The sequence below is a fragment of the Tursiops truncatus genome, chromosome 1 (genome assembly GCF_011762595.2).
Source record: "Tursiops truncatus isolate mTurTru1 chromosome 1, mTurTru1.mat.Y, whole genome shotgun sequence".
NCBI classification, from domain to species: domain Eukaryota; kingdom Metazoa; phylum Chordata; class Mammalia; order Artiodactyla; family Delphinidae; genus Tursiops; species Tursiops truncatus.
In genome coordinates, this window is record NC_047034.1 from 70,517,151 (window position 1) to 70,543,807 (window position 26,657).

The following is a 26,657-nucleotide window of genomic DNA, read 5'->3' on the forward strand; positions in this document are numbered from 1 at the left end:
ATGCTGTTTCTCAGAAGGAGAGTAATTATCCCCAATGACAGGGCTGTGCTCCAAAATGCTAAGGACCTTCACTGTGATTCACATACAGGGAACTTCCAAGTCTCCAGTCAGCATCACTATTTGCCACTAACACTTCAGGCACCACTGGATCTGTTGGATCACATGATTCAAGCAGCAAGGAAGCTTGTGCAGCAGCCTGGACCTATTGCACAGCCTTCTCTTGCTCTGGGCCCTACTCAAAACTCATAGCTTTTTGGGTCATCTGGTAAATGGGCTAGAGTAACATACCCAGATCAGGAACATGCTATTTCGAAAATCCAAAGAGACCCCCCCAGGCATTATGCCTAGGTTTTTTGGGTTTTTGGTTTTGGTTGTAGGAGGGACCAGATGCAACAACATATCATCCACCTTAGAAAGGATATTTCACCATGCCCCACACCATCAAACCCCTAGAGATTTCACTGAGGTAGAAGGTCCCTGAATTTTTGTTGGATTTATTTCCCACCCTCTAACATACATATGTCTTAACCAGTAAGTCTAGAATAGTTGTAACTACTCGCTCAGTAGGTCCAATCAGCACAATGTCATCAATATAATGAATCAACGTGGTATCTTGTAGAAAGAAAAAGTGACCAAGATCCCTGCAAATTAAGTTATGGCATACAGGTGAGAGTTGGCATACCCCTCAAATAGGACAATGAAAGTGTATTACTGGTCTTGCCAGCTGAAAGAAAACTGCTTCCAGTGATCTTTCTTAAAAGGGATGGAGAAACAAGGATTTGCCAGATCACTAGCAGGGGATGAGTTAATCTGCTCAAGCAATGAAACCACATCTGGTACACCAGCTGCAATTCGAGTCACCACCTGGCTAAGCTTACTGTCCACTGTAAGCAAGCCTAACTCTGAGAATCCACTGTCATTCTCCAAGACCCATCTGTCTTCTGCACAGGTCAAATAGGTGAGTTGACTGGGAATGGGAATCACCACCCCGGCATCTTTCAAGTTCTTGGCACTAATCTATGTAGTTCCTCTGTGAAAGCAGAATTACTCATGGTTTACTATTTTTTTAGGTAGAAGTGGTTCTAGTGGCTTTCACTTTGCCTTTCCTATCAGAATAGCTCTCACTTCACAAGTCAGGAAACCAATGTGGGGATTCTGCCAGTTTCTGAGTATGTCTATTCTAATTATACATACCTATTATAAATGTATATATTTATTTACTTACCTACTTAAAGCAAAGTAAATATATATATTTACTTTAAGGAATTGGCTCCTGTGATTGTGGAAGATGGGTGCATCCAAAAGCTCATGGGGTAGGCCAGAGGTCTGAAGACTCAGGGAAGACTTGCAGCTTGAATCCAAAAGCAGTCTGTTGGAAGAATTTCTTCTTGCTGAGGGGAAGTCAGTCCTTGTTCTAGTAAGACTTTCAACTGATTAGAAGAGGCCCACCCACATTATAAAGGGTAATAAGCTTTACTCAAACTCCACAGATTTAAATGTTAATCTCATCCAAAAAATACCTTCACAGAGACATCGAGAATAATGTTTGACCAAATAGTTGGGTGCCATGACCCAGCCAATTTGACATATAAAATTAACCATCACCATCAGTATGGAAATAGAAGATGTGAGCAATACTCTAAAACCAACTTGTCTTAACAGAAGCACATAGACTACTTCACCCAACAACAGGATATGCTTATTCCCAAGTGTGCATGGACCATTCTCCAGGACCTTGTATTAGGCCACAAAATAAGTCTCAATAAATTTAAGTAGAATAAAATCATATGAAGCATCTTCTCTGACCACCATTGGATGAAGCTAGAAATCAATAACAGAAGGAAGACTAGAAACTTCACCAATTTGTGGAATTTAAATAACACACAATAAAACAACCTGTGGGTCAGAGGTGAACTCACAGGGAAATCAGAAAAGAATATGAGAGGCTTTCAGCCTAAGATGGCTGTGTAGGAAGACCCTGAACTCACCTCCTCTCGTAGACACATTGGATCTACACACATATAGGACAACTCCTCCTAAAGAACTAAGGGCTGATTGAACAGCTTCTGTACAACAAATGATAGAGGGACCACCTAACAGTGGGTAGGAAAGATGAAGACGTGTTGCAGACAGGAACCCCACCCCTGATGTGGCAAACTGCAGTAGGGAGGGATATCACTGAGGACTCCATGCACAGACTAGCCCAACCTGGGGGGGCACAATGATAAAACAGTGGTTTAAAAGTCACCTAGACTATACATTAAGGAAATCCATTTACTAACTGTAGCAAATCTTCCAAATGAGTGGGTCACTGCTGTAATTTTCTCCAGAGTTGGAGGCACGAGAGAGTGCCATTTTTGCATTTCCCTTCCCCTTGATAACACAGGTGGGAACATGGTCTAGGCACTCTAGCTGGCCTGCCAAGGCCACCCCAGCACACCCCAGACACTTGGCCCCCACCATCTACAACTTCCCCCAAAGTTGGCCCGGCACCATGTACTCTGGGTTCCCCCATCTGTGTCTGCCCCAACATCAGCCATCCTTCCAAGGTGGCCCCAGTGTAGTGTGCCCCAGGACCATCCCCTCCCCTCAGGCCTTCACCTGTTCCAGCTCTAGCAGTTCCACTGGGATGGCCCCAGCTCAGCGTACCCTGGGATCTCTGGCCTGTGCTCACTCCTGTTACAGCCATCCTGGTGTGGTACACTCTGGGACCCCACCCCCTGATCCATGCCTGCTCCAATTCCAGCCATCCTGCAAGGACAGTACTGGCATGGCACACCTCAAGAACCACCCAGCCTGTGCCCCCTCCAGCCCCAGTCATCCTGCCAGGACAACCCCAATGTGGTACAACCCAGGATATTCCTGCTGGTACCCACTCCGGCTCCAGGCAGCCTGCCAAAGCCTCCAAGCACACACAGTCTACACATGGGACATGCCTTCAAGACCGTCACATGGGACAGTCTACACATGGGACATGTGTACTGTACATGTAGACTACACAGTCTACACATGGGACATGCCTTCAAGACCAGGATAGGTAGCTGCTTGGCCTAATTCATAGACACAAACACAGAAGTCATACTATGTGAAGAGAAAGAAAAATATGTTTTAAATGAAAAAACAAGATAAAACCCCAGGGAAAAAGCCCTAATACAATAGAGATGAGTAATTTACCTGATGAAGAGTTTCAAAATAATGGTCGTAAAGAGGCTAACTGAACTTAGTAGAAGAATGTAGGAACACAGTAGAACTTCACAGAGAGTTAGAAAACATAAGAAAAAAACAATCAGAGCTGAAGAATGCAATAACTGAAATGAAAAATACACTAGAGGGAATCAACAACAGATTAGATGATACAGAAGAATGGATGAGTGATCTGGAGGACAGAATAGTAGGAATGACCTAATCAAACAGCAAGAAGAAAAAATAATTTTTAAAAATGAAGATATTTTAAGGGACTCTGGGATAATATCAAGTATACTAACATTTGTATTACAGGGGTTCCAGAAGGAGAAGAGAGAGTGAAAGGGACAGAAAAATTATTTGAAGAAATAACGGCTAAAAACTTCCCTAACCTGGGGAAGGAAACACATATCCAGGTCTAGGAATCACAGTGAATTTCAAACAAGATGAACTCAAAGAGATCCACAGCAAGACATATCATAATTAAAATGAAAAATGTGAAAGATAAAGAAAGAATTTTAAAGGCTGTAAGAGACAAACAACTAGTCGCATACAAGCGGACACCCCCCCATAAGACAATCAGATGATTTTCAGTAGAAACTTTGTAGGCCAGAAGGGAGTGGAATGATATATTTAAAGTGCTGAAAGGAAAACAACAACAACTTGCAAGCAAGAATACTTTGCTTGGCAAGGTTATCAATCAGAATTGAAGGAGAGATAAACAGTTTCTCAGACAAGCAAAAACTAAAGGAGTTTGTCACCACTAAACTGGCCTTAAAGAAATGTTAAAGGGTCTTCTTTAAGCAGAAAAGAAAAGGCCATAACTAGAAATAAGAAAATATATAAAAGAAGAAAATCTCACTGGTAAAGGCAAATATGTAGTAAAGACAGTGGATCAGCCACTTAAAAACTCATATGAAAGTTAAAAGACAAAAGTACTAAAATCAACTGTAACTTCAAGAAGTATTTAATATGTTTACACAAAATTAAAACATGTAAAATATGCCATCAAAGACATAAAATGTGGAGGAAGAAGAGGAAAAATGTAGTGCTTTTAGAATGCATCTGAACTTAAGTGACTATCAGCTTTAAATAAACTGATATATATATATATATATATATATGTATGAACCTTATTGTAACCACAAACCAAAACCTACAGAAGATACAAAAAAATAAAGAGAAAGAAGCCCAAACATAACACTAAAAAAAAATCATCAAACCAGAAGGGAAGAACCAAGAGAAGAAAGGAACAGAGAAGACCAGCTAAACAACCAGAAAACAAGTAACAAAATGTCAATAATTATATACTTATCAATAATCATTTTTAATGTAAATGGACTAAATGCACCAATCAAAAGACATAGGGTGGCTGAATGGATTAAAGAAAAGACAGCAACAACAGAAAAACAAGACCTATCTATATGCTGCCTACAAGAGACAAATGAAAATGAAAAGAAAGTTGGGTTAGCAATACTTGTATCAGACAAAATAGACGTTTAAAAAAAGACTGTAGCAAAAGATAAAGGAAGGCATTCCTCTAAGATCAGAAACAAGACAAGGATACTCAATCTAGCCACTTTTATTCAACATAGGATTTGAAGTCCTAGCCATGACAATCATAAAAGGAAATTTAAAAATCCAAATTGGAAGGAAATAAATAAAATGTCATTATTTGTAGATTACATGATACTATATATAAGAAACCCTAAAGACTACACCAAAAAATATTAGAACTAATAAATGAATTCAGTAAAGCTGCAGTATAAAAAGTTCATATACAGACATCTATTGCATTTCTATACACTAATAACAAACTATCAGAAAGAGAAATTAGAAAGCAATTCCATTTGAAATTACATCAAAAAGAATAAAATACCTAAGAATAAATTTAACCAAGGAAGGAAAAGACCTATACACTGAAAACTATAGGACACTTATGAAATAAATTGACAATGAACAAATAAATGGAAAGAGAATTCTGTTCTCATGGATTGCAAGAATCAATATTGTTAAAATGTCCATACTACCCAAAACAATCTACAGATTCAATGCAATCTCAACTGAAATTCCAATGGTAATTTTCAAAGAAATAGAACAAATAATCCTAAAATTTTTATGGAATCACACACATGCACACACACACACAAAACAGATATCCAAAGGCAATTTTGAGAAAGAAGAACAAAGCTGGGGACATCACATTCTCTGATTTCAAACAATACTACCATGCTATAGCAATCAAAACAATATGGTACTGGCATAAAAACAGACACATAGATCAATGGAACAGAATAGAGCCCAGAAATAAACTCCCATTCATAAAGTCAATTAATCTACAACATAAGAGGCAAGAATATACAATGCAGAAAGAGAGCCTCTTCAGTAAATGATTCTGAAAAAACTGGACAGCTGCATGCAAAAGAATGAAACTAGACCACTTCCTTATACCATCTACAAAAATAAACTCAAAATGGGTAAAACAGTTAAGCATAAGACCTGAAACCATGAAATTCCTAGAAGAAAACATAGGCAGTATGCTCTTTAACATTATTCTTAGCAATATTTTTTGTATCTATCTCCTCAGGCAATAGCAATAAAATAAAAAATAAACAAATGGTACTACATGAAACTAAACAGCTTCTGCACAGTGAAGAAAACTGTCAACAAAGTGAAAAGGCAACCTCCTGAATGAGAAAAGATATTTGCAAATGACGTATTTGATAAGGGATTAATATCCAAAATTTGTAAAGAACTCATACATGTCAATATCAAATAAAAAACCCAAACAATGCAGTCAAAAAATGGGAAGGACCCGAACAGAAATTTTTCTGAAGAAGACATATAGAAGGCCAACAGACACATGAGAAGATTTTCAAGTCACTAATCATTAGGGAAAACTAAATCAAAACCCATATGAAATATTGCCTCATTCCTGCCAGAATGACTATTATCAGAAGACAAATAACAAGTGTTGGCAAGTATGTGGGAAAAGGGAACACTTTTGCACTGTTGGTGGGAATGTAAATTGATGCAGTCACTATGGAGAACAGTATGGAATTTCCTCAAAAACGTAAAAATAGAACTACCATATGATCCAACAATTCCACTTCTCTGTATTTAGCTGAAGAATATGAAAACACTAATTTGAAAAGATATGAGCAGTATTGTTGCAGCATTATTTACAATAGCCAAGATATGGAAGCACCTTAAATGTCCATCAATAGATAAATGGATAATGGGAGATGTAGCTTATATATATAATGGAATATTACTCAGCATAAAAAATAAATAAAATCTTGCCATTTGCAACAACATGAATGGACCTAGAGGGTATTATGCTAAGTTAAATAAATCAAACAAAGACAGACAAATACTTTCTGATTTCACTTATATGTGGCATCTAAAAAACAAAACAAATGAACAAACATAACAAAACAGAAACAGACTCATAGATACAGAGAACAAACTGGTGGTTGCCAGAGGCAGTGTTGGTGGGGCGATGGATGATATAGGTGAAGGGGATTAAAAGGTACATACTTCCAGTTATAAAATAATTAAATCACAGGTATGTAATATACACCATAGGGAATACAGCGAATAATATTGTAATAACATTGTATGGTGACAGATGATAACTAGGGTTATTGTGGTGATCAGTTCATAATACATAAAATTACTATAATATAATGTATCAAATCACTATGTTGTACACCTGCAACTAATATGATATTTTAAGTCAATTATACTTAAATTAAAAAGAGAAAAGAGGGACTTCCCTGGTGGCGCAGTGGTTAAGAATCCACCTGCCAATGCAGGGGATAGGGGTTCAAGCCCTCGTCGGGGAAGATCCCACATGTCGCAGAGCAGCTAAACCCATGTGCCACAAGTACTGAGCCTGCGTCCGCACGCCTAGAGCCCGTATTCCGCAACGGAGAGTAGCCCCCACTCGTGGCAACTAAAGAAAGCTCACGCGCAGCAACAAAGACCCAACGCAGCCAAAAATAAAAATATATATTAAAAAAAAAAGAGAAAAGAAAACACTTTGAGATGTAGGAAAATGGAAACAGAACTGCCAAAACACGGGATGCAACAAAGGTAGTACTCAGAGGGAAATTTATGGTAGTAAATACCTATATTTAAAAAGAAAAACTGGTCATTTCCAGTTAATGACCTAACTTTACACCTTAAAGAACTAAAAAGAAGTGCAAACAAAACCCAAAATTAACAGATAGAAGGAAATAATGCAGATTAGAGTTGAGATAAATGAAATAGATAATAGAAAAACAATGGGAAGAATCAACATAACCAAAATTGGTTTTCTGAAAAAAACTCAACAAAATTGACAAACCATTAGTGAGACTGAAAAAGGAAAATTAGATAGAAGACACAAATCATTAATCACAGAAATGAAATTGGGAACATTAATACCAACCTCACAGAAATAACAGGATTGGAAGAGAATATCATGAACAATTATACATCAACAAATTATGTAACATAGGTGAAATGGACAAATTCCTAGAAATACAAATTAACAAAACTGTCTCAAGAAACAACAGAAAATCACAACAAACCTACAGCAAATAAAAAGATTGAGTTACTAACCAAAAAAAACATTCCAACAAAGAAAAGTCCAGGACCAGGTCGTTTCACTGATTAATTCTATCAAACATTTCAAGCATTAGTATCAATCATTTTTAATTCTTCTAAAATTAGAATTAAAAGTAGGTAAGAGAACACTTCCTAACTCATTCTATGAGTATAATATTACACTGATACCAAAACCAGACAAGGAAACCACAAGAAAAGAAAATTATAGACCAATATATCATATGAATACAGACAAAAACTCATCAACAAAATACCAGCAAACTGAATCTAATAATGTATTAAAAAGATTATAAATAACCAAAGAGAATCTAATGTTAAAATTTTTGATCTCGGGCTTCCCTGGTGGCGCAGTGGTTGAGTCCGCCTGCTGATGCAGGGGACACGGGTTCATGCCCCGGTCCGGGAAGATCCCACATTACCGCGGAGCGGCTGGGCCCGTGAGCCATGGCTGCTGAGCCTGTGCGTCCGGAGCCTATGCTCCGCAACGGGAGAGGCCACAGCAGTGAGAGGCCTGCGTACCGGGGAAAAAAAAAAAAAAAAAAAAAAAATTTTGATCTCATGTTTAAATAAAAAATTCTTAGTATAACAATGGACACTAGCCATAAGTGCTCCATTTAATCTGGGCTCAAGAAACAGCCCTTGTTCCAATAAGGGAAATGTGGCAGTTGGTCTTACTGAGGAACAGTATTTCAGTCTCCAACGTGGTACCTTCCTAAGAGATTTTCACAGGTAATTCTGGCCAAAACAATGTTTGTGTCACTCCCCTTAAGCATTGGTAATGAGAGCTCGCCACTTGGGATCAGCAAGGAGGAAGGTAAATTTTCTGCTAAACAAACAGAAACTGAAACACTTTGTCTGGAATTATTAGCTGCTTCTACATGGCACAGCCGTAACATGCTTTCCAGAGTGTGGTTTGCAGACCAAGTTTCCACACACTGTGGGGAAGGAGATGATGTCCTTCAGCAGGTGGTCTGAGGACACTGAGTCCCAAGACCCCTCCCCAGAGCAGAGGCAGAGAAAACAGAGGTCCAGGTTGGATTCCCAAGGGGAGGCTTGAAGAGGAACATCTCCTCCCTCCTTGAAGGGCTGAGAAGTGACCACAAGAACTGCCAGGGGTCTTCTCTTTGAAGGTTCCCTAAACAGGCTCAAAAGCTGTCAGTCCCTGTCAGGACACAGGAATAGGACAGGACAGGATGAAGAGACAGAGCAGAGGCCTTGAAGTCCCCACAGGAGAGTCCGGTCTGTGTGGAGGCACCGAATCCCAGAACGTCACAACTGGGAGGGGCCTTTGAGGAGACCTGCCCAGACCCCTCCTTCCACGGAGGAGGAGCCTCCCCAGGGGGTGAACTTGTCCTGGGTCACACAGGGCAGAGCCACACCTGGAGCCAGGGCTCCTGTCTCCCAGCCCAGTGCTTCTCCACTGCAGGAGCCGCCCATCACCTCCCCCACCCTGTTCCTGTCCTCCCCAGGAGCTCCCCTGCCAGCACTGCTCTCTCATCACCAGGATCAGAGCAGTTCCTGGAGGCTCATCCTCCAACTTTCCTCTCCTAGGAAAGGGGAAGCAAGTACTTAGAGGGGTTTAGCAGGGCAAGGACTTCTGGCCGGCTGAGAGGGTTAGACAGCAGCCTAACCAGACTCCCCACTTGCTGGAAAGGAGGGAACCAGGGAGAGAAGGGGCTCAGCCCTCAGGCTGCAGGGAGGACTCACCCAGAAGGGGCTGGTGAGCCCAGCTGTGAGAAAGTTAAAAGAAGACAGGGAAAGAGAAGGAAAGCGAAGTGCTCAGATCTACAAAAGATGCTAATCTTCAAAGAGAAAAAAAATGTACTAGGGGTGGATGTGGTAGTAAACAAGATTGAGTTTAAAATGTATCTAAATAACATAAAACTAAAAACTTTCTTACATGTTAACACAAAATTTTGTTCATTTTTCTTAACCTATCACCACATTGTGCAATCAGCAGTAGTTCCCTCTGAACTTGTCCTGGGTCACACAGGACATCAGAGGGCATCAAACCCAACCTCCATTTCTTTTTGCTGTTTCCACTGTCTGGAGCCCATAATAGCAGGGACCCTTCCCCCACTCCTTGCCAACAGACACAGGGACATTGCAGATTCTAGTGGTTTCTCTGCTAATGCAACAGAAATAGCCTCGCCTCCCTGGTAAATGATTCCCTCAATGCAGCCTACCATGCCTGAGCTCAGGGTTCTCAGGCTTGTCACCACCAAAAGGCCATTTTGTTTTTTCTGTTCATCCCAGAGCTCTAAACAAAATATACAATTACCGCATTTACAGATTACAAGACTGTGTTTCTCTCCTTTTGTTCACCAAGGACACCAGAACCTGAACCTAAGGAGCCCTGCTAGTGGTCAACTCCTCCCCTCCTTGCCTCACCGCAGCTCCACACAATTCCCTCCCTTCCCAGGAGCCCAGCCACTCACTGAGGAGGAGGCTGTTATATCCCAGAGCCAAGGAGGCCCAGCAGAGGTGGGGGTCTTCTGAGTAGGGCCCCACTCCCTTCCAGCCTGTTCTGCTGCAGAAGAAACATCAGAATGGGCAGAGGCAAGGGAAAAGTAAAAGCTTGAGTTCTAGGGGCATTTTATACAATTCTTCCAGGGTGGAGCTGTAAGGCCAGTTCTTAGCTGATCTCTGGCCATCAAGTTAGTTCTAAGGAGACAGCCCCACCATGCTAGAGAAAAGTCTTTCATCTCATCTCCAGCACCTATAGTATGGACTGAGTAAATAATTGTAGAATACATGCATAAACAGCCCTGGTCTATGATTTGCCTGGCACTATGTTGGACAGGCCCCATTCCTTACAGTTATGACTACCTTGGTGTTTTCACACTCCCCAACCTCATATCCACCTCTTACTCTTAGCGGCTTCCTCGGGTTAACAGCTCTGCTCGAGGCAGCCCTGACCACAAGTGGCAACCTGTGGTCAGGCACAGAAGTCATGCTTTACAGAAAGGCTGAATTAGGCTCCTCCTGAATTCTGTCTCTACCCCATTTAATGAGTCAAGTTTCCTTTCTGACTTTCCACAAACTCCAACTGGTTGATTGCCTACATAAGCAGCTATGAGCAAAGAATAAATTTCTTGTTCAAAGTGTAAACTCCCCATATCCCCAGTGCAAATATTGGCATTTACCTTAGGCTGGGAACCACTATTCATGGCCCTATAGCCTCCAGGTTTGACAATATTTACTATTCTCTATGGGTTTACATGCATTATTTTAATTAATCCATAATATACATTGAATTGAAGCCTCAGACTAACCATATTATCTAAGAATTACACACACTTTACTGATAAGCATCTCAGATGTCCATAGGATTAAGTAACTTGTCCAAGTTTACACCTTGCCCAGGAAGGGAAGGAGAGTGTTGATTCTGAGAAACTCAAGTCAGGACTGTGAGAGGCCTGGGGAGAAAGAGGATGGCTGTTTCCTGATGTGTGTGTGTGTGGGGGCAGGGGGGGAATTGCAACCCAGGAGGATAAGGGGTAGAATAAGGGGAAGACTTGGAGTAGATGCTCTGAGTTACTGTCTTTTTCATGACCAGTGTGCCCTCAGCAGCCCCGGTCTGGGTTAGAAGAACAAACAGCTATAGGAGCAGGCTGACAGTAGGCTGATCTCTGAATGTTAGTTCCCCTTTCCCTCAACCTCTAGACCCAACTATTTGCTGTTAAAAACATTTTTAACTTAAAAACTTAGAACAAAATTTCATAAAATAATAATAGTATGATGGGTGGTTTCAATGGGTCATTAAGGGGGGAATATATAAACACTGAACAACTTTAGCTTTAATAAGAAAAAAGAAGATAGTTCGACATGTATGCTAAAATGTAAAGTGTAGAAAGTGGTGGGGTAAAAGCCTTCAGAAATTCTCTCCTCCATAAAAGCAATGAGAAAATCTGTTAACTTTAGAGTACTTTTTCAGAACTCTGAAAATTAACCTTGCAGCAACCCAAGGAGAATTTATTCAGAGAAACAGCTTAATCTCAATAAGAACAGAGAACTTTGTGGTGTTTTAACTTGCCTCAGTCTCACCCCCTACTCTTTACCTCATTGTAGTTTTGAAAAATAGTCTGAATTCATGGTGAAGCTAGCAGTCTAGCAGCCGCTTGCAAGAGCAGAACAGGGCTGGACTTCTTTTTAAAAGTTCATGTGCAAAGAACTGTCATTGCTTGCCTCTCTGGTGGCTTCCTGGAAGACCCCATTTGCAACGATGCCTGTATTTTACCTAACTCAGTGCTCTCCCTTTACTTGAAGGGAGGTATTTGTTGAAAGCAACTGCAAGCAAGTGTTTAACTTTGTGGCTATATGCAGTAGTGGATAATAGTTGAAGAAAACAATAGGCTCATCAAAAAGCTTTAAAGGAAAAACTGGGGAATGAGATGTCCATAGGGGCTTTTGAAAGCTCTGACGTATTCCCTGGAATCCAGAAGGCCCTTGCATTCATCGGGTTGTGTGTATCCCCAGTACCATATTGATGTTTGTGAAAGGTCTGAGAAAACCCTAAGCGCTCATCTCTTGCTGACGCTGAGGATCTGCACAGGCAAGCCTTCCTGGCTGACGTACCGTGCGTATTTACACATCGATGCCAGGAAGGTAAGGCTATCCTGACTCCATGGTGAGGTGGTACATTTTCTGAACTTTGCCCTGTGTATTTTTCCTTTGGCTAATTTTACTCTGTATCTTTCCCTGTAATAAACCGTAACCTTGAATATAAGAGATTTCAGTGAGTCTGTGAGTCCTGCTGATGAAAAAAATTTAATCAAAGAGAGAAATAGAATTTTTTTTATTTTATTAAAGTATAATTGATTTACAATGCTATGTTCATTTCTGCTGTACAGCAAAATGATTCAGTTATACATAGGTATACATTCTTTTTCATATTCTTTTCCATTAAGGTTTATCACAAGATACTGAATATAGTTCCCTGTGTAGAAAATTTTATTCAAGCCAAATTGAGGATTATAACCTGGGAACAGCTTCTCATAAAGCTCTGAGAACAGTTCTGCCCATTAGAGCTCAAAGCACAGTTACACAGGTTTTTGAGACAGACAGCTGTACATTAAATGATGTCAATAATTTGCAAAATCCAGATATGTAAGTACAAAGTGATGGGTCATCATGACCTCTTACAATATCAGGAAGGAATGTCATCTTTTAAGGAGTTGTCTTGGTGTTAGGAGAATGTTTCTCCTTACGGCTGAGCAGGTATTTCTGCCAATGGGGAGGTTTGGTCAATGCATAATGCAGATACACAATGCATAGTAGAGGGAAAAGAGGAAGCCAAAGGGCAGATAAAATTTTTTATGTTTAAATTTTTCTTATCTTGCCATAAAATATGGATTTTATTTCACAGTCCTTATAACAAAGGAGTTCTGTGATTACCACAATTTAAAATAAAAAAAAATTTTAAGGAAAAAAACGGAGTTCTGTGAGTCCTTCTAACAAAGCTATCAAAACTTGAGGGTGGCTGGACTTGCAGTTAGTGTCAGAAGTGTGAGTGTGAAACAGGGAAGAGCAAAATCTGACTCCATATTGGATCGTTTCTTTGACTTCAACCTTTGCTTTTCATTGCTTTTCTTACTATAATCATACAAAATTGTCTGCCTCAGGGAACCCTGCCCCTCTGCCTGAAAGTTAAACTAAAGTGCCTTTGTTCGGCTCACAGGGAGACAATCTGACCCTGTCCACAGGTGAATGGCTGTAGAAAAGAAGAAATTACCACATCTTCTCCCCGATGCTGGCCAAGCCAGGCAAAGCTAATGGCCTTTTTTTTTTTTTTTTTTTTTGCAGTATGCGAGCCTCTCACCGTTGTGGCCTCTCCCGTTGCGGAGCACAGGCTCCAGACGTGCAGGCCCAGCGGCCACGGCTCACGGGCCCAGCCGCTCCACAGCATGTGGGACTCTCCTGGACCGGGGCACGAACCTGTGTCCCCTGCATCGGCAGACGGACTCTCAACCACTGCACCACCAGGGAAGTCCGTTAATGGCCTTTTTACTTTACTTCCTCACCTCCTCCCCCTCTCTGCTCTATAAAAGAAACTGGCATCCAGACCCCAATAAGATGTTTTTGGGGGGACGCTAGTCCACCATCTTCTCGGTCTGCTGGCTTTCTGAATAAAGTTGCTATTCCTTGCCTCAGCCCCTCATGTCCTGATTTATTTGCCTGTCATGTAGTGAGCAGAGCAAGCTTGCACTCGGTAACAAGTGGTCTTGTGTGCACAGTGTCTCCTAACTTTATAGTGAGCCCAGCTCTTACATTTTGTATCAGAAGAGGGATTCCCTGCAACAATCCCTGCTCACTGAAACATGTGGTTTGAGAAATATAAGAACAAGAGGCAGAGGATGAGAAATCTTTGATTCCTGTATGTACTCAAGGTCACCCGTAGTATGGAATTACAGCTGTGTTGCAGTCAGTTATTAGAGGTTGAAGTTATCAATTAAATTTAGAAATGATGGATCCAATTCCTGAAGAGTTGGTTTGTTACATGCATAAGAAAATTCAGAGTAACAAGAAAGAAGCTAGATATGCAATCCATTGGTAATTGTTATCTGTAATACCTAAAATAAAAGTTATAGAGAATGTTAGGGTGGATACTGATGCTGGGCCAAGCTTGAATTCCAACAACTTCAAACCACAGCCGCTAGCCTCAGGATTGCTACCTAAGAGAAAAGAACAGATAATGAACAGAATTAGACTGACTTACAAGAGATTGGGGAATGGGAAAGGGGAGAATCAAGGGAGTCATCCTAGGAGGTAGAAATCTATAAATGGTTTATAAGAAGTGAGATAAATAGAGCAGACATTAATAGTGTCCAAAATGTCTTAATGCAGCTCTCTTGGAAGTTAGGTGGACCAATGGGAACCCCTGCTGGTCCCACAACAATCAGGGGTCTCCAAAAATCTGCTTTACTCACTCTAGTTTGGAGAAATTTAAAAATCTAGAGGGCAAAGTTGAGAATGAGAATTTTTTTTTTTTTTTTTTTTTTGGTACGCGGACCTCTCACTGTTATGGCCTCTCCCGTTGCAGAGCACAGGCTCCGGATGTGCAGGCTCAGCGGCCATGGCTCACGGGCCCAGCCACTCCACGGCATGTGGGATTTTCCCAGACCGGGGCACAAACCCGTGTCCCCTGCATCGGCAGGCGACTCTCAACCACTGCGCCACCAGGGAAGCCCGAGAATGAGAAATTTAACCTCAAATCACCTGGGGCAATAATCCTACAGTCTAGTTAAGAGAAGAACTGACCAAAGGAGACCCATGGGCATGTGCACAGGCGTTGGTAAAATGGTCAGGAAGCAGAGAAGAGCTGTTTCTGGGACTCTGACTGGAATTCTCATGAACTGTCTTCCAAAACCTGTTGATGAAGTCCTAACAGGGGCTACAGTTAGATTGGGAGGATATAGGGATGTAACAGGTGATGAGATGAAGGTGAAAGTTTGGATGAAAATTGAAATATTTGAACAGATTTAATGAAAAGAGGTTTTATCTCCTTTACTTGAATGTATTATGGGGATGAATATTGTGTCTGAGTTGGGAATGATTCCCCTATTAATATTGTAAAATAGAAGACGTGTAAATATACCATTCAGTCAATATTGATAGAACATGCTAACTGAGAAGCAATAAGATTGCCTGAGCCCACAAGTCATTAATTTGAAACAGTATAGAATATCTGGTTGGCAAAAAGAGATTAGCCCTTTAATTAACACTATATCGGTATCTAGCTGGGGTGATAGTATTTTATGTACAGTAGCCCTATATTGAGGCAAGACTGGGGGCTTATGGAAAAAGCCAGTGGGTACTACCTAGCAGTGACTGCTGATTGCTGGCATTTTGGACCAGAAGTTTGAGAGGAAACTATTTGGGAGACAACAAACTTGCTATTGGATGCTAATTAAGATTAGTCTTATGACTGGAGGATGTAAAATTATACTGAAATACTCAAAATGTCTTGAGTGATGTCAGAGAAATGTTCTAATGGGGAGGACAGTGCCCAGAAGAGTTCCATAATAAAATGGAAATGATTTATATAGGAATATGCTACTGGGGCAGTGCAAGGAGAATTCAGGAGCAGGGGTGCTCTTTTCCCCAGGAGTCAACTTTGGAAATACCTGAGGCGTTGCTAAATCCTACAGCCACTTGGGCCACTTGGGAAGTGGCTTATGAACAACTCTCTATTGACCAATAAAGATTTGCTCACTTTATGGAAGGCAGCTGCACAATGAATAAATGACATCTTGCTTGGAAAGGCAACAGCTTGATTAAGGAAAGTAAAAATAAAATGGTTCATGCTGATTAATGTGAATTGCATGCTGTTTGCCCCATGTTTGAATTTTTATTGACTCATGGGCAGTGGCCATTGGTCTAGCCATATAATCAAGCAGAAGTGTAACGGAAACGGTCCTAATGTGATATCTTTATGGAATGTGACCCCAAGGAAATGACTATGGGAATATAAGGAGTGAGTTAAGGAAGGATATTTTTTTTTTCATGTACATCAAAAGAACCCCTTTCCAGCAAGGGTGATTGGAACCAGCAAGTATATATCTTGGTGCAACTTACTTGAGGTGGCCACCTGGGTCCATGAAACTAGTGGATATGGAGTTACTACAGCAATGCAGAGATGAGCTGAATCTAAGCCTGTTCTCTTATACCCTCTGAGGCACAGAATGCCAACAAGAACTTTTCCATCTACAAACAAGAAGGATATTCCCCAGGGAGTAGGCCCTTATTTTTCAGGTTGTATATACCACTATACTGAGATATGGTGCAACACTGGTTATTAGTCTGCTAGGACCGTCATAAAAAGATACCACAGGGCTTCCCTGGTGGCGCAGTGGTTGAGAGTCCGCCTGCCGATGCAGGAGACACGGGTTCGTGCCCCAGTCCGGGAAGATCCCGCGGAGCGGCTGGGCCCGTGAGCCATGGCCGCTGAGCCTGCGCGTCCGGAACCTGTGCTCCGCAGCAGGAGAGGCCACAGCGGTGAGAGGCCCGCGTACTGCAAAAACAACAACAACAACAACAACAAAAAAGATACCACAGAATGGGTCACTTAAACAACAGAAATTTTATTTCTCACAGTATTGGAGGCTGAAAGTCCAAGATCAAAGTGTTGGCAGGTTTGGTTTCTCCTGAGACCTCTATTCTTGGCTTTCAGAAGACCACCTTCATGCTGTGTCCTCACATGGTCCTTCTCCTGTACATGCATACATCACTAGTGTGCCTTCCTCTTCTTATAAGGATGCCAGTCATATTGGATTAGGGCCCCATCTTTATCACCTCATTTAACCTTAATTACCTCTTTAAAGGCTCTGTCTCCAAATACAGTCACATTGGAGTGGCTTCAACATATGAATTTTGGGAAGACACAGTTAAGTCCATAACAGCTGGCATTGTTGGTAAGATTATAATACTGATATTGATGGTCAAGTATACTGTCAATATGAGTTAAAGCCTCCTCAGAATAATACTAATGGAAAGTGACCATTATGAGGAAGAACTGGATTTATCTAACTATCAGCTAATTTCTGTACTAAAACATTCTGCACAAATTTATCATAAGACACAAATAGTGGTAGGCCAAGGGGGAAATGAGTAAGTAAATTAGAACAAAAATATGTTCCAGTACTATTTAGTCTCACCTACTTGGCAACCCTATATTGGTCCAACTCTCCCCCACCTTTGTACCACACTCAAACTGCCTGGCAGAATCATCAACCTTCCTTGACAAAGCCATTATAAATTCACAATATCTAGCCTCAGCCAGTCTTTAACACCACCCAGCAATCAGCTGTTGTGCATGATAGCTATTTAAAGATAATAGCATAAATTAATCATAGCTAACACTTATTGAGTGCTTGCCATGTGCCATGTACTGTCTTAATCGTTCTGTTACCAAACGCAAGTCCGTGTGCCCGATACACAGTGAGGCCAAACAATACCAAAATGGAGTTTGGAACAGAGAAAGGTTTGTTGCAGGGCCATGCAAGGAGACAGGTGGCTCATGCCTTAAAAACCCCAAACATCCTGAAAACTTTCAGCAAAGGAAAATTTTATAGGAAAGGTGAGGGAGGGGAGTGGTTAGTTGTTGCAAATTCTTGGTGTCAGATCCTTTGTTCTTTTTTTTTTAACATCTTTATTGGAGTATAATTGCTTTACAATGGTGTGTTAGTTTCTGCTGTATAACAAAGTGAATCAGCTATACATATACATATATCCCCATATCTCCTCCCTCTTGCGTCTCCCTCCCACCCTCCCTATCCCACCCCTCTAGGTGGACACGAAGCACCGAGCTGATCTCCCAGTGCTGTGTGGCTGCTTCCCACTAGCTATCTATTTTACATTTGGTAGTGTATATAAGTCCATGCCACTCTCTTACTTCATCCCAGCTTACCCTTCCCCCTCCCTGTGTCCTCAAGTCCATTCTCTATGTCTGCGTCATTATTCCTGTCCTGTCCCAAGGTTCTTCAGAACCATTTTTTTTCTTTTTTTTTAGATTCCATATATATGTGTTAGCATATGGTATTTGTTTTTCTCTTTCTGACTTCACTCTGTATGACAGACTCTAGGTCCATCCACCTCACTACAAATAGTTCAATTTTGTTTCTTTTTATGGCTGAGTAATATTCCATTGTATGTATGTACCACATCTTTATCCATTCATCTGTCGATGGACATTTAGGTTGCTTCCATGTCCTGGCTATTGTAAATAGAGCTGCAATGAACATTGTGGTCCATGACTCTTTTTTTTTTTTTTTTTTTTTTTTTTTGCGGTACACAGGCCTCTCACTGTTGTGGCCTCTCCCGTTGTGGAGCACAGATTCCGGACGCGCAGGCTCAGCGGCCATGGCTCACGGGCCTAGCCGCTCCACGGCATGTGGGATCTTCCCAGACCCGGGCACGAACCCATGTCCCCTGCATCGGCAGGTGGACTCTCAACCACTGCGCCACCAGGGAAGCCCCATGACTCTTTTTGAATTATGGTTTTCTCAGGGTATATGCCCAGTGATGGGATTGCTGGGTCGTATGGTAGTTCTATTTTTAATATTTTAAGGAACGTCCATACTGTTCTCCATAGTGGCTGTATCAATTTATATTCCCACCAATAGTGCAAGAGTGTTCCCTTTTCTCTACATCCTCTCCAGCATTTATTGTTTGTAGATTTTTGATTATGGCCATTCTGACTGGTGTGAGGGGATACCTCATTGTAGTTTTGATTTGCTTTTCTCTAATGATTGGTGATGTTGAGCAACCTTTCATGTGTTTGTTGGCAATCTGTATGTCTTCTTTGGAGAAATGTCTATTTAGGTCTTCTGCTCATTTTTGGATTGGGTTGGGGTTTTTTTTTATTTTGAGCTTCATGAGCTGCTTGTAAATTTTGGAATGAAGCAACTGACCAAAGATCCTTTGTTCCTGAGGTCAGGTCACGATGTTCCTATAAATCTCCACCAGACAAATGTTATTCTCCGTTCTGACAAGAAAGGGCAAGGTCCCAAAGGCACAACTTTCACCCTCCGAAGTCCAGGTCCTGGCTAAGAAGAGGGGGTCCCTGCGGGGGTCGGTTACCCTGCTGGAAGTGTTGGTGCAGCAGCCAGTCTGGGTCTTACCGCCAGTGCCCAGGCCTGGCTGAAGGGGCAGATCTCAGCTGGCAGTGCCCTCAGGGCCAGGTCCCCAGACCCTGCCCAGCCGTCATCACTGAGGGAGCCAGGGGCCCAGGACCCAACTGGCCTTCAAGCTCCTCAGGCCACCCAAACGGCGGGGCCGGGTCTCGAAGACAACGACCCATGCAGAATGCCATTGCCATTAGGTTCAAACAGGCGGGGTTGGGAGAGAGGTTCACTGTTGCCTCAAGGCCTGGGCCCAGCCAGTGGGCGGCCATGGAGAGGGTGTGAGCTCTGCAGGACACAGCCTTAAGCCTGTCGCTGGGCGCCCGGCTCACCTGCCAGCCCTCCTGTCCCTGGAGGGCCCCCGGGAGAAGGCCACATCTGCCTCTTACCTCACTCTCCGCTGGAGGACCACCACCCCGCCCTTAGCCGAGGGGGCCCTCTCACCATCGCTCTAACCTTCTGGCTCTCATCTGCTGATAATGGTTGCCTGGTAATGGCTCACAGCAACGGGCCACGTGCAAAGGGTTGCGCACTGCCCAGCTCCACCCCAGGATCCCAGGCAGGCTCAGGGGCTCCGGTCTCCCCGTGGCGGGGGCGGGGTGCCTCAGGGCCTCCCGAGCGCCCACTCTATTACAGTTCTCCACGCTTTAAATTCGCTTAATCCTCATAAACACTCTGTGAGCTAGACATCATTATCCTCATTTCACAGATTAGTAAAAGGAGACACAGAAAGACTAAATCATGTGATCAAGTCGCATAGCTGGGAAGCATCAGAGCCAGGATTCAAACCCAGGTAATTGAGCTCCAGAACCCACCTTTTTGTCACACTGCAGACTTTCTCTCCTAGCCTTCCAAACCTCCGTTCTACCTTATCACCCTTGGGAAATAAAAGAGCCTCCTCTTTCTCAGGAAACAAAAAGAGAAGTCAGAAAGTGATGCCTTCTGCAACCATGTATTTGAAGCAACAAAGGATGAAACTTTGTTCTGTTGGCTTAGGATGTGAAAGATATATGCTTGATCTCTCCATTGAATGATAGAAGGGCCGGATGAGGTGCACTTCCCAAAACCTCCACTCAGAAGTTTCAATTAATGTTTTATACTCTTGTAAATAACATTTCCCCCAAATTTCTTTTCAAAAAGAAAAACAGAAAGAAAGAAAAAAAGCGATGCCTTCAAGTTCCTGTCACTTAACTTTTAACTGACCTGCATTTATTTACATCTGTTCTAACTTTCTCTTCTGTCCCCACAAAAGACACTGAGCTCCTAGAGTCTAAAGTTGGTGCTTTCACCTGTGCTTTAACCCCTCCTTCTCCCCCCTTTTCAGGAACTTTACTGTCTAATGTACTTTCTCTTTCTCTGGCATATTTCGCTGAACCTGCTCCCTCCTTTCCTGTAGCCCTTAATCATTCTCGGTACTCTCCCTTCTTAATATCCCCTTAAACTCAGACCTCCAACTGTTGTCCTATTTCTCCCTCTCCCACATCACAGCCACTACTACACTTGCTCCAAGACACTCAGTCCTCGGCCTCCCTTCACCCTGACTCCTTAGAGCGTCATGAGGGGACCAGCAGCTGCTCCAGCGTTTGACACTGTTGACTTCCTAAACTCTCTTTTCCCTTGGTGTCCTTGATATTATGCACCCTAGATCTCCTCATTCCCCTCTGCCATCCTCCTCAGGCTCCTTTCCTGCTACTCTTCCTCTATCTCTAATGCTTTCCTCGAATGTTGGTGCTTCCAGTGGTTTTGTCATAGCCTCCCTTCATCTCATTTTCATTCTCTTTCTAGGACAGCTACCCTGTGGTCTCCAAATAGCATTCATATGCTGCTAATGCCCAAGTCTATATCTCCACCGCACACCCTTTGCTTCCAACTATCGGACCCTGCATCCAACTCTCTACTAGGTATCTCCACTGGGGCTCATGTTCAACACGCCCAATGCATCATTCATTGTCTTCAACTTCCAACCTATTGCTGGGTTCCCAGTCTCAGCCAATGACCCATTCCAGAAACCTGGGCCTTTTCCTTGGCTTCTTCCTCTCCCATTCCCTAGTGTAGTTGATCACGTGCCTGCCATATGTCAGGTCCTGTGCTAAGGACCTCACATGCAATGATTTTATTTTACTGTTATAACCTTCAGAGGTAAGAAAACAATCATTATATATTAACTGTTTCTTGTCCTTATTGCTAAGGAAATCAAGGAAGAATTCCCCAAGCCATCACACTTTTTCTCAGCTTCCTACCCCACCCCCTCATTTTTTGAGTATCTGGAACAGTGCCCGCACCCCCCCATCCCCCCCATCCTCACCCCTCTCTCTGGTTTCAGACCAGAGGACATGCTCCTTGTATGTCCTCCAGAGCTCTCTCATCACTCTATATTGCAGTGTGCCAAGTTCCTTTTTTATAACATGAAACTTGGTGAGAAAGAGGATGGATTGTTCTTCTCCCACAGGAAATGAAAGCAGAAGCAATCATTACCTCTGTAATCTGGCAATAAATGTGTGTTTTGTTTCATGGGAAAGGCTAGAGTAATTTCAGCTGGTTTACCTGGGCCTATGAAAAATATTGTAAGCTTATCTTTTCTCATACAACATATTCTCTCTCCTTCTTTTTCCTATTACCATCTTTAGCCTCATAGAAACGAAGCAGCCTCCTATTTGCCCAAATCATTAATTCAAACAGGACAAAACCGTGTCTCATATGTCACTCCCTTTAAAGTTGCCCAGCTTGGCCGGCAAGCTCCACCTGCAGCAGTTAGACTCCCAGAGATCAGAGGAAACTCGCAAGGTTTATCATTACTAAAACCTCAGCTTCTGAAAAGAAACACACGCGCGCGCACACACACACACACACACACACACACACACCAGTATACAGTCAGGCAGTTGTGTGTAAATTATAACAAAGGCTACTCCAAAAACATGCAGATTGCAATTTAAAGGAGGATTCTGGACTTCCCTGGTGGCGCGGTGATTAAGAATCCGCCTGCAAATGCAGGGTACACGGGTTCAAGCCCTGGTCTGGGAAGATCCCACATGCCGCGGAGCACCTAAGCCCGTGAGCCACAACTACTGAGCCTGCGCTCTAGAGCCCGTGAACCATAACTACTGTAGCCCGCACGCCTAGAGCCTGTGCTCCACAACAAGAGAAGCCACCACAATGAGAAGCCTGCGCACGGCAAGGACGAGTAGCCCCCGCTCGCCACAACTAGAGAAAACCCACACGCAGCAACGAAGACCAAAACACAGCCAAAAATAAATAAATAAACAAATTTTTAAAAATAAATAAAAATAAAGGAGGATTCTAAGTATTTGAGAACATCATTATCTTCCAGATGGGAAGGGGAACAGGGTTGGCTCTCCGAATTGTGCAGTAACTGTACTGAGCTAAGATCCTTTCCCTACAGGGTCCTAGAAACTCAACCTTGCTGGCAGGCAGGGAGCAGGTAAGAACCATTCCAGGGGACACTGAGATGCATTAACTATAGCAGGTGGTGATATTATTATTAACTACACTACACAAAATCTGTGGGAGAAATGCCTCAAGTTGAATTAAGTATGATTCGTATTTTCAATTTAGACCAAATGCTAAGCGGGATGAATCAGGTACTGCAGGTGAGTACACAGGCCATGATAATAACTACAAAGCCTAACGGGGCTCTATGCACTAGTGCCCTGCCCCACCCTCTAATTCATTTTGTAGAGCTTGACTAGATTAATCTCCATCTCTGAAAATCCCCTTCAAGAACCTCGATGCACTTCCCACAACCTGGTATACAAATTTATTAATCAGGCTTTAGGAAGTGTTCCTCCCTATTGCTCTTATATCTGCAAACTTGGTAAGCTCAGCAGCTCTAGGAATCTGTGTGTGTGTGTATGTGTGTGTGTGTGTGTGTAAATTCCCTGGGATTTTCTATTTAGAAAAACTTACAGACAATGTCTATAATAAAGACAGGTCTTTTTCCCACTTTCGAATGTATATACCATTCTATTTCTTTTTCTTGTCATTGCACTGACTAGAACTTACAATAGAATGTTGAACAGGAGTGGTGAGAATGGCCATCCTTGTCTTATTCCCAGTATTAGGGGAAAAATATTCAGTTTTCCACCATTACACATGATATTAACTGCATCATTGTTTTGGGTTTTTTTGTATATATGCTTTATTAGATCTTTTAATTTCACAGATCACTGCTCCTATATTTTTCTTTCTACCTTCCTTCTGCTTGCTCCAGGTTTACTTTGCTCTTGGTTTACTAGATTCATAAGGTAAAATCTTAAATTATTAATTTGAAACATTTATTTTTCTGTAATATATGCCTTTATATTGCTGCCTTAGCTTCCTCTAACAAATGTTGATATCTGTATTTTCATTTTCATTTGATTTGTGTATTTTCTAATTTCTCTTAAGACTTCCTCTTTGACCTGTGAATTATTAAGTGTTTTGTTTAATTTCTAACTGTTAGGAGATTTTTCTGTTATCTTTATGTTATTAAATTCTACTCTAATTCTGTTATAGTCAGAGAATATACTTTATATTATTTCAAATCTTTTAAATTTGTTGAGATTTGTTTTATGACCCAGGATAGGATATATTTTGATAAATTTTCCATGTACACTTCAAAACTGTGTAGTCTGGAGCTTCCCTGGTGGTGCAGTGGTTAAGAATCCACCTGCCGGGCTTTCCTGGTGGCGCAGTGGTTGAGAGTCCGCCTGCCGACGCAGGGAACACGGGTTCGTGCCCCGGTCCCGAAAGATCCCACATGCCGTGGAGCGGCTGGGCCCGAGAGCCATGGCCGCTTGTCCTCTGTGTCCGGAGCCTGTGCTTCACAACGGGAGAGGCCACAACACTGAGAGGCCCGTGTACCACAAAAAAAAAAAAAAAAAGAATCCACCTGCCAATGCAGGGGACATGGGTTTGAGCCCTGGTCTAGGAAGATCCCACGTGCCACAGAGTAACTAAGCCCATTGCGCCACAACTACTGAGCCTGCAATCTAGAGCCCGAGTGCCACAACTACTGAGTCCACGCACCACATCTACTGAAGCCCGTGTGCCTAGAACCCGTGCTCCACAACAAGAGAAGCCACTGCAATGAGAAGCCTGCACGCCGCAACGAAGAGTAGCCCCTGCTCCCCTCAACTAGACAAAGCCCATGCACGGCAACGAAGACCCAACGCAGCCAAAAATAAATTAATTAAATAAATAAATTTTTTAAATTTTGGGGTTGAATGCTCTATAAGTATCAACTAGGTCAAGTTTTTTCAAGATCATGTTCACTTCCTCTATATTCTTGCTGATTTTCTAGCTACCAGTTCCACTACTGGGAGAGGAATTTAACAGTCTCTTATTGTAATAGTGGATTTGTCTATTTCTCCTTTCAGTTCTGTCAGTTTCTGCTTCACTTATTTTGGTGCTCTGTTGTTAGGTGCATATATATTTAAGATTCTTATCTCTTCTTGGTGAATTGACCCTCCATCATTACGTAACATCCCTGATAATTTGCTTTGCTCTGAAGTCTACTTTCTCTGATATAATTGCTTGGAAAGCCATTATAGCTTTCTCTGGATTAGTATTTGCATGGCGTGTGGTTAATTTTATGAATATCAGCATATCCCCTCAAAGTTAAAAGCAAATTTGTTTTACCTTAAGGCCCTGTCATGAGGAAAGAGACACCATGCTTTCTAGGCCTTTTTGTATTTGGAGGCAAATGCATTACAACTGGGTGTACTATGTTAGTACATTTACCAAGTAATCCATAAGGCAACCACCTTTGAATGGGCCCAGAGAAAGAGAGGATTCTCTAGCTGGTACAAGCTACAATGTAAGCAGCTCTTCCATTGACCACTGTATGGAGTGATCTTGAGCCATCTAATTATTCTTTGGGGCCTGTGGAAGACCATGACAGCAGAAAGCTAAGGGAGGGTCCTCTGATATTAAGCAGAACCACATCTTCTTTGGAAAGTAACTCTCCTCTCATACAGCTTTAGACTTGATATTAAGACTCTCATAGTCTTAACACCGGACCATGGGACACCACAAATGACCGTGCAACCTGAGCTGACCATCCCTAACTGGATGGATGGATTTTCAATCCATGTAATCATACAATCAGGCATGTCCACTAGCATTTCATTATCAAGTGGAAGTTATATACAAGAGTAGGCTCAAGCAGAACCTGAAGACAAAATTACATTACATCAGCAGTTCCCTTACAATCCCAGCGCACCTCTTCCTGCTGCCAAGACCATCTCTAGCATTTGTGGAACCTGGGACAAGAGGACAAGTGAACATGCACACAGCATATGTCTACATATGGTTAATGTTAAATAAGATATGTTTGATTCTCCCACCTTGAAATATTGTCCTGTGAGCATAAATGAATGAGTAAATTCTAACAAATTACTCTGGAAGCTGGAAGCTGGAAGTTAATGTTAACCCAATGGAACCACAGTTCCTTAAGAAACTAGAAACTTTCCTGGAAGGGAAAGGAGGTTTGTGGCCAACACTGGGCTAACATGGGCTTCCTACCTGTTTCAGTTGATGGAACAGAGTTTCCTGAAGACTGACTCTTGCAGCTAAGGGAACAGCCATCAGGTAGGCTGTTACCAGAAATAAGAAACATTAGCAAGAAGTGCAGTGTCTGACTGAAGGCATGCCACAGTGTGGCTTTGGAGGCAGAGAACTGACAGAGATTAGAGAAAGTTTGCAATATCTAGTATTATATACCATATCTGGGTTTAAAGCTGCCAAGGTCTCTTTCTCTGTGAAATCAATACCTGACAGGATTTTCACCAGGTGTTTGGTAATGCTGACAGTCAGAGAGACTTGCATGTTAAGTTTCTGACCACACATCCCTCAAAAGGAAGAAGAGGGCCTCTACACATGTGTTGAGGTTAGAGAGATTTATTCAGTGAGACAACACAAGTGAGGAGGGCGTTGATTGCTAGGCCACGGCATTGCCAGAGAACCTATAATGAAATCTTACACACGAGGCCTGGACTTCACCGGATGGGCCTCCAAATTATTGTTCTGGGAGAAGCCATTTGAGGAGGGAGAAGAGATAGTGGCAATATTGTCAAATATACCAAAAGACTGGGTTGGATGGGAGACATCGGTTCAGCTTTAGGGGATTCAGAGACCAGTGGAAAGTATCTTGAGTCCCTAAAGTTAGATTTCTACAAAGCAACCTTCTGGGTAGGGGAATAAAGAGGCTCCCACCTCTAGCCACACAAGAGACCTCAG

General features: G+C 42.3%; 1 protein-coding gene across 1 annotated transcript in view; it reads left to right on the forward strand.

Annotated features, from left to right (window-relative positions):
- LOC109549600 (CD48 antigen-like) overlaps positions 1-13,944 on the forward strand; it is a 43,291-nt gene extending 29,347 nt beyond the window's left edge. The window contains exon 4 of the mRNA XM_073805839.1: positions 13,603-13,944. Coding sequence (XP_073661940.1) covers positions 13,603-13,844 — 242 coding nt within the window. The 3' untranslated portion in view covers positions 13,845-13,944. The remainder of the gene's footprint in view (positions 1-13,602) is intronic.
- The last annotated feature ends 12,713 nt before the right edge of the window (positions 13,945-26,657 follow it).